Here is a 13,783-nt window from a genome sequence, read left to right on the forward strand (position 1 = left end):
ATATTTGCAATGAGACATAGTGGAGAAGGCATGCGAGAAGGACTATAAGGTGTTTTTGGCATTCATGGGTCTGGAAAAAGCATATGACAAAGTAGACAGAGAAGAATTGTGGAAGGTTTTGTGCATGTATGATGTAGATGGTAAGCTGCTACAGTACGTGCCGTCAAGAGTTTTTATGATGGTTGTGAAGCATGTGTCGGGGTACATGGGCATCTGAGTCAATGGTTTACGATCGGTGTGGGCGTGCGACAAGGTTGTGTGATGTCCCCATGGTTGTTCAGTATACAGTATATATGGATGGGGTGATGAGAGAAGTAAAAACACGAGTAATGGAGAGGGAGATGGCGTTGGTAATGATTGGTGAAGGATGGAATATCTCAAATTTGTTGCATGTTGATGATGCAGTACTGTTTGCATATATCGGACAAGAACTTGGTTGACCAGTGGAGAGTTTTGCTGATGTCTGTGAGCGTCGTGTCTTGAATGTGAATGTAGAAAAAGAGTAATTTTTATTGAGAGAGAAGTTGACTCCCAGCATGATGTTACAGTGAATGGAGACAGACTGGAATTGGTGAGAGAGGTCAAATACCTGGGTACAGAAATAGAAAAGAGAGGGGAATGTGCAAAAGAAGTGGAAAGTAGAGGGACATAAGGAAGGGAAGTAGCTGCTGCAATGAAGGCTTTGATAAGAAACATAGGCTTGAGTGTTGCAGCTGCACGAGGCTTACACGAAGGAGTGTTAGTGCCAACATTAACACAGGGATGTGAGATGATGGTGTGGCATGAAAATGAAAAGACAAGAGTGAGAGCAGTGGAGATGGAACTGCTGTGTAATGTACGTGGAGTACATAGAGTGGATAGGATACGAAATAATGTGATTCGTGAAAGATGGAGAGTGAGGAAGTCTGTGGACACCAGAATCGAAGTGAGTGTACTGAGTTGGTATGGTCATGTGGAGAGAGTGGATAACAACAGAGTGGTGAAAAGGTATATCTGAGCGAATTTGAACGAGGGAGGAGGTAAGGTAGGCCAAGGGCAAGGTGGAGGGATATGGTGGATGTGTGTGTGAGGAAGAGAAGTTTGGAAGTCGGTGAGGCTAGGGAACTGACAAGCGATCGAGCTGGGTAGATGACTACTGTGAGGAGAAGCGCATGATCAGGGATTTGGCACCCCTTTTTAACATGACAGCGTTCGGACTGACTCTATCGGTTACGTTTATGTGAAGCTATAGAACGTGGTGAATGTTTTTGGCGTATGGTGGCCCATTGGATTGGGCTGATTTGTGCTGTCTGGACATTGTTACTCCTCACTCTGCCCTAGGGTGGGAAAGGAGATCCGGATGATGATGATGATGATTCCTTTAGGGTGTGATTTGTGTGTGTGTTGTTCTAGAGTGAGCAGGGTAGAGAGGTTTAGGAGAGCATGTGGGCTGGAGATGGAGATAGCTTATTGTACTAACTTCACTTATATACTTTGATAATACTTGAAATATTTTGACATACTTAAGACTTGCTTGTGATATACTTTTAAAATACTTTTAGATAACACTACCACAGCCAGAGTAACTTGACATGCTGCCGTTATAGCCATTAATGTATATGCTTTGTAAATATGCATCGCAAATGTGAAAACTTGTAAGAATATTTAAGCTAATAAAAGGACAAGTTGTATATCAAGTTTTATTCGACTTTTTACGTTATGGTTACAAAAATTATGAATCACAGGAGAATTCACAGTACTTATATGGAACTTAAAAAATAAATAAATAAATAAATAAAAACTAGTGCTCCGTAGGAACTCAAGCGGCACAAAAACTTACAATTCAACTCAATACTTTTTAGATTATGGAACTGAGTAAAAAGTCGACAGACATTAACCCCTTATTTCAACTTAGAATTTTTTGAGACCCTATGCTTGTCGGATGAACCAAAAAGGACCATTAGGGTAAGTTAGGTTACTTTAGTTAGGTTAGGTTAGGTGGCAATCAAGAGCTCCCGCAGGGTTAGGAGGTAACTAAGATTGTTATAGTCATATTATAGTTATTCATTTGCACCACAAATGAGGCCTAAAAATGCGCAAATGAACTAAAAAACTATCATTTGGAAAAACAAAACAAAAAAATAGGAAACGGCAATAAAGGAAATATTTACCTTTACATCTATTCTCCAAACAAGGAATATTTAAATTTGTCTTCGTAGTGTTATTATTTTCAGTACCTTCATTTCTCTCGACGTTATTTATTTTCTCAGGCTGACTGTATGACTATAGTACGATCATATTAACAAGTTATTTAAATATGGAGAAATTACACTAAGATTAGTTAAACGTTTATTTTTAATTATGACTGGATTATTGTATTATTGTTTACAAGGCATTTAAATGGACAGTATTTAAATATGGCGGGGTTTCCAGCATAATCTCGCCGAGGACACAGTTTTCTTATGTGAGGTTGACGATTAAAATGTTCGAATGAAATAGAGCACATTTATAAGATTGTTGTCAGCAACCCAGACAACAAATGTAACCAATCTTGTATTTCACTTAGCCGAAATAACTGCCAAGTTTCCAAGATTGTCTTCCCAGTCCTCTACTCCGAGTCGGGCCTTCAGTAGTAAACAAACGCCGTCGGCGAGATGAGGCGAGCAATATTCTCAAATACCTGGTGGAAGTCTGCAAGTAAGTGCAAATATCGGTCATATTGTTCATTTTTTCATCAGTTGCAGTTGAAAGTTTTTACATTTATTGGCTGTGTAAATTTTCCTTGCTTTACTAATGAGCCACAGTTAACTTCAATCCTCTATTCCTCTTCTTAGGTAATGTTTCATAACCAAGTTGTCAGTTGGGTTACATTTTTGCTAGCAGTGATCGGAATAACCCTGGGGTCCTGGTTTAGCTAATAATGGATAACTGTATTCATATGAGTGTTAGTCATAGGAGTTTGATAGAGTTAACAGTAGTTTTCTCTCCATATGTTTCATAACCGTGTTGCCCTTAACGTTGCCAGGTAGCTATGTGCATTGTATTTTATGATGATGAATTTTGGCTTTTTTTTTTTTTTTTTTGTTGTCATTATCATCATGGCTTGACCAGAAGATTTTCTGCAGCGTTGGATAGACTTTTTAAACTGGAAGAGCTTTATGTAGCCCCAAATAACTCCTTAGCTATGAGTGGCTCGCCTAAGCTGAATGTAATAGCTAAGCTGACGGTTGATTCTATTAATTCTTTACCGAATGGGCATGGCCATTCCATACTTTCTATTGTAACGAGTCCTTCATAGGCTGCTTGTTAATGTTCCTGGATTACCACAGCTACTAGGCATTCTTATGAACCTGCCTCTGAAAGCTGTAAATGAGGATTTAGAATGCATAGATGTTCTACCGATCTCTACCAGTAGGTGACCATATTTAATGTTCCTAATGCGCATTTTTTAACTCAAAAGCTGGCAGTCAAACACAAGTGGGGTTAGGTTGGATTAGGTTTGGCTTGGATACTTTAGGTTAGGTTAAATCATTAAGTTTCCCATAGCTTTGATACGGGATAAAGTGACGCATCCAGTCAGAGCGATGGCTGATAAACAACGCGGGCAATTGGAGAGCTCATCGGTAAACACTGCCGCAGGTGACCTGACCGCTTCCTTAACTACTCCAAAACAGGCATATTTTATGTTTTTCCAGTCACTTCCTGCAGCCACAATTCAACAGAAACTGGTAACTATATGTGTTGCATATGTACTATAACTGCTTAACTTCAGATCGTGAGTTTTTGTTATACAGTAGGTGGGATCACCATGCCTGCTTGGTAAAAAATTATATACCATAAATTTAGATTCCATGGGTTCCAGGGATTAATTGCTGCAGCCATCCCATATGGGTATATACCGGTACTTGTAGGTAACTACTGTATTAAGGAAAAGCCACACCACAGTTTTTGCAATGATGTTGTAGTCTTCCTTTTTTTTTTTTTTTTGATGGAAGTTGTGTTTCCAAGTTATCAGTATGATCCTGCTTATGTTGGTAATGAGTATCACATGAGAAATCTAACCTAACCCAGCCCAACCCAGCTTAAACTAACAGAGTAAACAACCACAAAGCCTAATTTAAACTAACCTTGCCTAGTTGATCTTCTCCTGAACATACTTAGCTTCAGGAGAAGTGCAGGACACTGGTGGCTTCCATGAGGGATGCTGTTATCCATGTGAACAAACAAGAATATAAATGAATTAAAGCTGAGTTGCTGTGGAAGAGTCATGCTAAGTGTTGACTTAGCAGATGTTAGGATACTGGTGTACATGGAAGACACATCAAAATACACTAAGCATTGACGGGATGACAAGTAAGGGTTGGATTAAAAAAAAAAAAAAAAAAAAGTCTCCCAATAAGAGTACTAATTCATTCTTTTTCCTTTTCAGGTTATACTATGATAATCTGTTTTCTCCTTTCACACTTTCCTGTAAAATGTCCACGCCAGTTTTTCTGTACTGCATGGTGTTCCTCCTGACTTTCCTGCCAGCTTCGGCTGGAGGGTGGGGGAGAGCCTTCTTCTTTACCAGCTATGCATATCTCATTCTAGTAGCTGAGTTCCTCTTGTTGGAGCTTCCTAGCATGGGCCAGTGATCTGCTGCAATTATCCTCTCTTCTTATATTCATATGAATTTGCAGCTGTGGCTTCGCATAAGCATTATCTTGTATGTAACGCAGAAGGTACCCCTGCCATGCCATCAGCATAAGTAGGCTGATTTCAGCAGTACTGTAGCAACCAGTCCTCTTCTTATTCTTTACAGGAAGTAGGGGCTCGAGGTTTTATGGGCACAAATGGTGTCCCACATAATGTCATCATTAATTGTAGCTCTATTATGGTTGAGACTTAGAGTTATATTGATATAACATTTACTAATCAAAATTTGCACAAGTATAAACCCAAAGTTTGGCACACTTTTCTAGGTAGTTGCTGTATATCATACCCAAAATTTTTCAGGCGCTCCCTTGCTGTCTTCCACTTCCCATCTGACTACATCCACATCATGTCCGCAGTCACAGACCCAACCAGCTGTGGAGGAATTGAGTAACTCTGCTCATCCCAAGACAGGGATACTGATGCTTAACATGGGAGGACCTCGTACACTGGATGAAGTCCACGACTTCCTCCTTAGACTCTTCAAAGATCGTGACATCATTCAGCTACCATTTCAGGAGTAAGAATAAGCAGTTTTAGACCTTTGGCTGTGTTACTTACCGTATATAGTAGACAGCATCAAAGGTCTGTGAAAATGCTGCAGTTAGCTGCTACTGTTATTATTATTATTATGATTATTTTTACATGTGCTCCCCACGTGTCAGCAAGTGGGTTGGTGGAGGGTTAGTGCCCCTCCCCGTAAAACAAATAACTCAAAGTCAAATGGCCACCCCTTGCGGGATTATGGCATCTGGCAGTAGATAGATAGATAGATTTTTACTCTAAGTTGCATAATTAAGCTGTTGAATTAACTATATTTTCACCTAAAATACCCCATGAATGGCAGTGAAGTGAATTATAATTAGCAGTTGATCTAGAGAAATATGTAATGTACAGTATATAGCTACTGTACCAGTATACTGTACTGTACTGGCTAATATGGTAATCCTTCAGCCATGATTTATAGGCACATTCATTACATAATATTGTGTCACCCCTGATTATTGCATTTTACCTATACACAAGTGGTGGAGAGGAGCCTTCCTGTGGTGCTATTTTTGCCATGAATGAACAGAAGCAGATGCGACTCCTGCCTGGGAATAAAACCTCCTCATCTTGCTATGTGTCTTGCAAGGAGAAACATGGTTCAGTCTGGCAAAGTCCCATCTTCTGTGTGGGGGCAGCCGCTTCCTAGCTTCTTGTTTACCCGAAGGGAAAAGACTGTCATTTCCCTGTTTCTCACGTTAGTTGGAGACAGTGAGAGTATTCTTGGACCCCAAATATGATATGTATGCTCTGTTTGCTCCTGTTTGTTACAAATGCATGATGTACAATGGATCTGTTGAGTGTACTTTATGCATTGAATGGATCCACATCATATGTACTAGCTACACTAACAATGCCATACAGTTCCACAGCACATAGGTGTGTGACAGGTGCACTTCCACAAATAGTCCCCCCTGTCACACCAAACACAACTCCCCCCACCCCCTCCATCAACTCCCTGCTCACACAACCACAGACATTATAGCTAAGTCCCTTCACACAAGCACTACACCTACAGCTCACACACACCATGCACATACTGCCTCAAACACACATAAACATATTACAGCTAGATATTGATGGCCTCCTCAAAAAAATAAATAAATAAAAATGAAAAAATAGAACAATTCCTTCATGACCATAACATACACAGTGCTCCTACAAGAAAGAAAACATGATACCCACATAAAAGACCCCCCAAATTGGACACTACCCACGCATTTGCTCTGACAAAACTGAGGGCCATGGAGGAGGCCTCATTATATTCATTCATCCATCAGTCCTTTACAAAGACAGACACGACGCAATCACTTTTCCAGAATGAAATAACATTAGAAATATAGTACTGCCATTTGATGTCTGAGCTGGTCACAAACAAGGAATCAACATTTTGAACATCTACATTTCCCCAGCACCTCCAATGCTGTACCAGTGCATTACAACCCTCAGCTCCTTCACCTAACACAGACACATACTATATCATTGTTTGGGACATTAAACGTTTGAGATTCCATTGACGCGTTTTCGCGTCATTTCATATTCAACCTCAGAGATTCCGTTGACGCTCTTGTGTGTCATTTTAAGATAATTTTGTAAAGTATTCACTGTAAATTTCATTTATTTGTCACAACAGAGACTCGGACATGATGTCGCGGAATGTTTGCTCTGTGCGTGGTAGTCAGTAGTTTTGTAGTTTTGCATGGTTTAAACCAGATTTAAGTATCTGTATGTTTTTATCTTTAAATATTTTTCTGTGGCAAGGTACTGTATAATGTTTGTGGTTTTTGCCTAACTTCAACTCGGCATTTTGATGTTTTTTCTTTATTCTCCTGTTTCGAACATACTACAACAAAGTACAGTACAACTATTCATCTTCAAATTAACACAACAACCAGCATCCTATCTTATAAAGTGTGTTTACACTGACCAATCAAAGAAAAGGATCGTGAAGCTAATATACGGCCAAGACTTGTGCATTTTTTTCCTTTCTCTTTACCACGCAACAAAATTCTTTATTATTATTATTATTATTATTTTTTTTTTTTTTCTAGAGCAGGGTATAGAATTTGTGGATTTCACTTAATTTCAACTCATCATTTTGACTTTTTATTTTTTTTCCTTTTTTGAACATTTATCTATCTATCTATTCTATCTATAGCCCGATGCCCTAATCCCGCAAAGGGTGGCCGCAGACAAAACTCCTCCAAGTCGCTCTGTCACCCACCATTTGACTACCCTCCCCCCAACTCACTCCCCCCTCCCTCATATACCTCTGAACTCCATCCCTCCACCTCATCCTCGGTCTTCCCCTCCCTCTCCCTCCCTCCACCTCACCTACATACACCCTCTTAGTCAGTCTTTCATCCTCCATTCTCTCCACATATCCAAACCACCTCAGTGTATTTCTCCTAATCTTCTCAATCACATCCACATCTACCCCACAACGTTCTTTCACTTCTTCATTCGTCAACATACAGCAATAAAGTACAGCTCGTCAGCTTCAAAATAACACCACACCCAGCATCCCATCATAAAAATTGTATTTACACTGACCGATCAAAGAAAAAGATTGCGAAACAAATGTTTGGCCTAGACTAAAAAAAAAAAAAAATTGTTTCTTTTTCCTTTTGCTTTACTGCACAATAAAATGCAAAAATAACCATAATCTATATATCATTGTAAAGGTAATTTATTGTAGTTTTGCATGGTTTAAACCAGATTTATATATCTTTATTAGTTTTTTTTTTTCTCGAATATTTTTCTACGGCAAGGTATAACATTTTTGGTTTTCACCCAACTTCAACTTGTCATTTTGATTTTCTGTTTTCTTTGTTCTCCCTTTTTGAACATAGTTGATAAAGTACAACTATTCAGCTTTAATATTACACAAAAACCAACATTCTATCATGAAAAGTGTATTTACACAGAATAATCAAAGAAAAATATTGTGCTGCGAAGATGTGGGTCAGTGTGAGAGTAGCTAACTCTGGCCAATACATAATCTGCCCGGCCCAGAAACCTGATAAGGTTAATACCAAAAACAGTGCCTCGACATGCTTCACAGCTCAGTAACACGTATATTCTCAGTGACCAATTATCTATCTATACATTGCCAGACGCCATAATCCTGTACGGGGTGGCCACAAACAAATTGCCTCCACGTCGCCCTGTCCCCAACCATTTCACTGCCCTTCTCCCAACTCACACACCCCTCTCTCATATACCTCTCCACTCTATCCCTCCATCTCATCCTTGGCCTCCCCCTCCCTCTCCCCCCTTCCACCTCACTCACATACACTCTCCTCATCAGTCTCTCACCCTCCATCCTCTCCACATGGCCAGACCACCTCAGTGTGTTCCTCCTAACACTTCCTATCACATCCATGCCACAACGTTCCTTTATATTCTCGTTTGTCAGCCTGTCTCTCCATGTGACTCCACAGACTCCTCTTAAATAACTCATTTCCACTGCTCTCACTCTTGACTTGTGTCCTTCCAACAACGTCCAAGCTTCACTTCCATACATCAGAGTTGGTATCACAATACTGTCATGCAGTAACTTTTTCACTTCCATGCTCACTTCCCTGTCTCTTATCACTGCTTTCAAGGAACCAGCAACCTTTCTTCCTTGTTGTACCCTTTCAAGCACTTCACCCTCCAAACTTCCATCCTTACTCATCACACTCCCCACGTACTTAAACATACTCACATTTTCCATCTCCTCACCATCCAGCCTCACTGTACATTCACTGACTTCACCTAATTCAAAGACAATCACATTACTCTTCCCTACATTCACCTTTAGATTCTGTTTCTTACACACTCTTCGAAACTCATCCACCAAACCTTGCAGCTCCCCTTCGTCTTCACTCAACAAAACAGTATCAACTGCAAACAACAGTACAGTGAGTTTCCAAATCTCTCTCTAGGGCCACTCCAACATTAACTGCCCTATCTTGCATCTCCTTTATCACCCCATCCATGTACGGATTGAACAACCATGGAGACTTGACACATCCCTGTTTCAACCCAACCTTCAAAGAAAAAAATTCACTCAGTTCACCATCCAAACGCACTACAGCCCTAGCACCATCATACATACTCTTCACAGTATTCAGCAACTTCCCATCTACTCCATATATTCTTAATACTTTCCACAATCCTTGTCTATCCACCCTGTCATATGCTTTCTCCAAATCCATGAAGGCTGCATACAACTTCTTTCCCTTCTCTAGAAACTTTTGCACTAAAGATCTAACAATGAATATCTGATCTACACAACCTCTTCCCTTCCTAAAGCCTCCCTGTTCTTCTGCAACTACAGTAATTCCTCTGTTATTTCCCTAACTCTGTCAATAAGTATCCTACCGTACACTTTTCCTATTACACTAAGAAGACAAATGCCCCTATGATTACCACACACTTCTTTTTCCCCTTTTCCTTTGTACAAGGAAATAATTATACCTGACACTTCACAATAAACTGTCATCCAACACCAGGCAAACTGCACCTCCCCCTCATACATATTCTGTTTGCCAACACTTGCACTGAACACCATTTGGTGAATGGAACCCAAAGTCAGTACAGATCATCTCCCTGTCATAATTATTATAGGACAGTCCAAACCAGGGCAATCATATTTCTCATTCTCAGATTACAGTATTTCCTTGTATTTCAATGCATTTTACTTTGACGTCTCGTTTTTCGTGCTAGAAAAAAGTTTCCGAGTTGTTTCACACTTCGCTAGTTTCCCCGCACTTTGACGTTCCCAGCCGGCAGATGACGCGTACCAATGCTCAGTCTAGGCATAGTCCATTTTTCTATGCAACGGTTTTTCATGATCTTTTTATAGCAGGTTTAGTGGGGCAGTAGACACACGTGAGTTTATTATTGTTTATGATTGTAATGTACGATCTTCAGTTGTGCCGTGCTACTACTGTATTTCTAAACGAAGAATCGTTACATGTTTCTCATAACACTATTTATTTATTTTTTTGATGGACAAATACATGAATCTATCTATCTATCTCTTGCCAGACGCCATAATCCCGTAAGGGGTGGCCATTTGACAATGAGTTATTTGTTTTACAGGGAGGGGCACTAACCCTCCACCAACCCACTCGTTGACACGTAGGGAGCATGTATGGTTTGGTTATATGGTTACCACCCAGCATTGTAAATGGTTTCTTGGCCTACAGGAAACCATTTGGCTTGTCACGTGGATGTAAAATAAAGCTTAACGATATTTGAGTAAGGAATGAATAATAACCATCCCAATACAGAGATGGTAGACTCAACCCACCAATTTTTGGTTCTATTTGACTATATTACAGCCTCTCTTCCATGTATCAGTGAGTAAAATAATGTTGTTATAATTTCTCTCTTCCTTTTAGTGACAAAGAGTGCACATTAAATGACCTGAGTTTAGTTGACTGACTTTAATGTCGAAAACTAAATAATCTGGTGAAAAGTGGCAGTTTTTCCTTGATTAGTGCATTGGAAACTAGCCCATCCACCCTCAAATCACCTTCACCTGCCACTCAAGCCAGTCTTCACTTCATTTCTGGTAGGGGTTTTTGGTGTTGCAGCTCTTTATAATAGTTTTAATGTCTTTCCAGGTACATGTTTATTGTGATATGCTGTTTTGGCACTAGTGAACACTCTTCATTTAATTTTGGGTATGGCCTGTTTGGTGTTATAGGACTTTCTGATGGGGTAGGTACATGTCTCACCGGAGTGCTCCTCTATTTTTCCCATTGATTCTTAACTTTACACTTTGACGTTTCATGTTTTGTGAGGTTTTGGTGGAACATCCAACCTGCGAAAAATGAGGAAATACTGTACAAGAAAGCAGGCTGGACAGAATTCACTGGGAAACAACAACACTTTAAACAACGTACCCATCACCAATATTAACAGGCACATTACAAAGTTCAGCATCATACACAGCGCAGACAAACACCACATTCCACGAGGCAACAGAAGACATTACAGCCCAAACTTTACACCAGATATTGTCTGCCTCATAAGACAGTGTGACTGACTTGAACACAGCTCATCTCTCCCACACATGCACACACACAAGACACCATCAAAAGGCTTCAAGAACTAAACAGTGAAACAAGCAACAAAATTAATGCAGAGAAAATGGAAAACTGGAAGGCGTTTGTAACAACACTTAGTGACCCCCAGAGACCCTCTCAGTTGTACAAAATACTTAACAGTATCACAGAACCACAAACAAACACTTCTGAAACCCATGCCTCCATTGCCTCCAGTACCCAACATATCCCTTCCTACTAAAAACTAGCACATTTACGGTGCTCGTAAGCCACTATGCTAACTTTGATCTCATAACATCCATAACGCACTAAGTTTGAAAAACAACACTCTCAACATAGGTAGTCCTTTCCACTTGATCACAGTACATTCTGTTTCGCACCAGAACAAACATATGTCATTATTAAGAAAACAAAGACCTCTGGAAGCACAGGGCTGGATGACATCAGCAACCAGCACCTGAAACAATTAGGACCACAAGGTATCCAGGCCCTTGCAAACATCAGCAACTACTAATATGCACATTGCAGCACCCCCAGTATTTGGAAACATGGAACAGTCATCACCCTACTTAAACCAAATGAAAGACCCAACACTGCCTTCATACTGACCCATACAGTAATACTGCCATGCACCCTATCTAAAAAAAAATGAATGACTCATTCTTAGCAAAGTTACTCCCCATGTTCCTCTTGTCCTTCACAATATGGATTCAGAGCACTTCGCTCAACAGACACCTTATCGACAAATTTCACACAATTGGCATTGAATGGCATCAGCTCTGTGACACCCGCACAATGCACTCATCTCACGACAATAGATATTTGTAAAGCCCTCGATGCTATCCCCTGACAGAAACTAATCACCAGCATATGCAACCCAGACTTAGAGAGCAGTGCCAAATGCTGGCTTGCCAGCTATTTTTGTGGTAGACAGGCACATGTTACATTCCAGGGCAAGTAATCATGAACATGAAATTTCCCAGAGTTCTGCAGGGCTCTGCTTTCTTACCTATACAGTACTCTTCAACCTATACATGCATGATATTCCCAAACCCCAACCAGCCACAGATATTGTGTTATATGCAGATGACATCGCCATAACAGCCACACACCAGAATGCAGACACAGCCAGCACATTGCAACAGAACTACCCCAACACAGAGCAGACTTGGGTTGAGGACAACAGGCCGGTGATTGCCCAAGCAAAATCCAGCACCACACTCATCACCAGCAGTGAACTTGTTCCCCCCCACACCACAGTTAATAATGTATGTTTGCCACACATTGCTACTCCTCACCCTGCCCTTGGATGGGAAAGGAGATCCGGATGATGATGATGATGATGATGATGATGTTTGCCACGCACACTCTCCACTGAGATCCTTGGAGTGACATATGACTTTGTACTCACCTTCAAGGATCATGTACAAAGACATCAAGTAGTGATGCACCCCTCACACTTGATGAACTCGGGACAGCTGCTCGTACAGGACCAGACTTTGGGCAACCAGAAGAAACATTTCACAAACAATACATTAGAGCAGTGATATCTTCTGCCTCTCAGGCATGGACTCCTATCCTGTCTAATACTCACAACAACACCTTATGTACCGTATGAAACAGAACAGCAGCCTACACATCATCAGTGGCTGCACCAAAACCACTCCCGTAGCTCACTTACATTTTGAAACTAAAGACCTCCCTGCCAGAGACCATCAATACCTTGATATGAAGGACATGCATTTCTGTGCAGCAGCCTATGCCAATACATATCACCCCTGTCATAACATGGCACACACAAACACAACATTCAGGCACACAACAGTCACCACACAGGCATTATCAAACCCTCTGCAGGCACATAAATGTCACCACACAAAAATATCAAACCCTGTACAACAATATCCCACCTCCGGACATTCCAGCACTAGCAGTGAAGAAACATCTACAGTACATACTGTACTCACTGCACATGCAGGGCATTACAACGTTTTGCTCATAACGCCATACGGTAAGCCACCCTCCTGGCCTCCACCAATCAGAGGTGGCCTTCAGTAGAGATGATCAAGTTCACCAAACTAGGTGTAGATCAGAACATCGACCAGCTTGGGTTTGGTTTGGGTGGAATCACAGATGACACATGCCCAGCTTGTAGAATAGGCCTACATAACATAAATATAGCACTTCATAGCACCTGCCACGGCACAATAAGATGCAGATACAACCTCAGAAGTGTAGGAAACCTTTGGGACAATCCCATAGGGGCAGTTGATTGCCTGTGGTCAGTGGGCTTGCATAGGGGTGGTTGCTTACTTGTGGTCGATGGACTTGCTCAGTCATTGACCAGGGTTGAGCAACAGCAACCTGTACCCAGCTTGTTAAGCACTGTACCTGTATGTTTTCCCCATCAGTATGGTGTATTATAATGATCTGATTTGCTGGTTAGCTTATGTTTCACATTTCATAGATTATATATTACTGCATTGTTAAGTTTATTTCTGGAG

At 40.8% G+C, this 13,783-nt stretch overlaps 1 protein-coding gene across 2 annotated transcripts in view; it reads left to right on the top strand.

The window, feature by feature from the left end:
* The first annotated feature begins 2,604 nt into the window (after positions 1–2,604).
* The window catches only part of FeCH (ferrochelatase, mitochondrial), a 39,533-nt gene continuing 28,354 nt past the window's right edge, over positions 2,605–13,783 (top strand). The window contains exons 1-2 of one of the 2 annotated variants that reach the window (XM_080278736.1): positions 2,605–2,676; positions 4,975–5,191. In XM_080278736.1, the coding sequence (XP_080134862.1) occupies positions 2,634–2,676; positions 4,975–5,191 (260 nt within the window). In that variant the 5' untranslated portion in view covers positions 2,605–2,633. The remainder of the gene's footprint in view (positions 2,677–4,974; positions 5,192–13,783) is intronic. The other variant, XM_080278737.1, reaches the window with a different exon arrangement.

The sequence above is a fragment of the Coenobita brevimanus genome, chromosome 74 (assembly GCF_032717465.1).
Source record: "Coenobita brevimanus isolate Jiangsu-jjx chromosome 74, ASM3271746v2, whole genome shotgun sequence".
Taxonomy (NCBI): domain Eukaryota; kingdom Metazoa; phylum Arthropoda; class Malacostraca; order Decapoda; family Coenobitidae; genus Coenobita; species Coenobita brevimanus.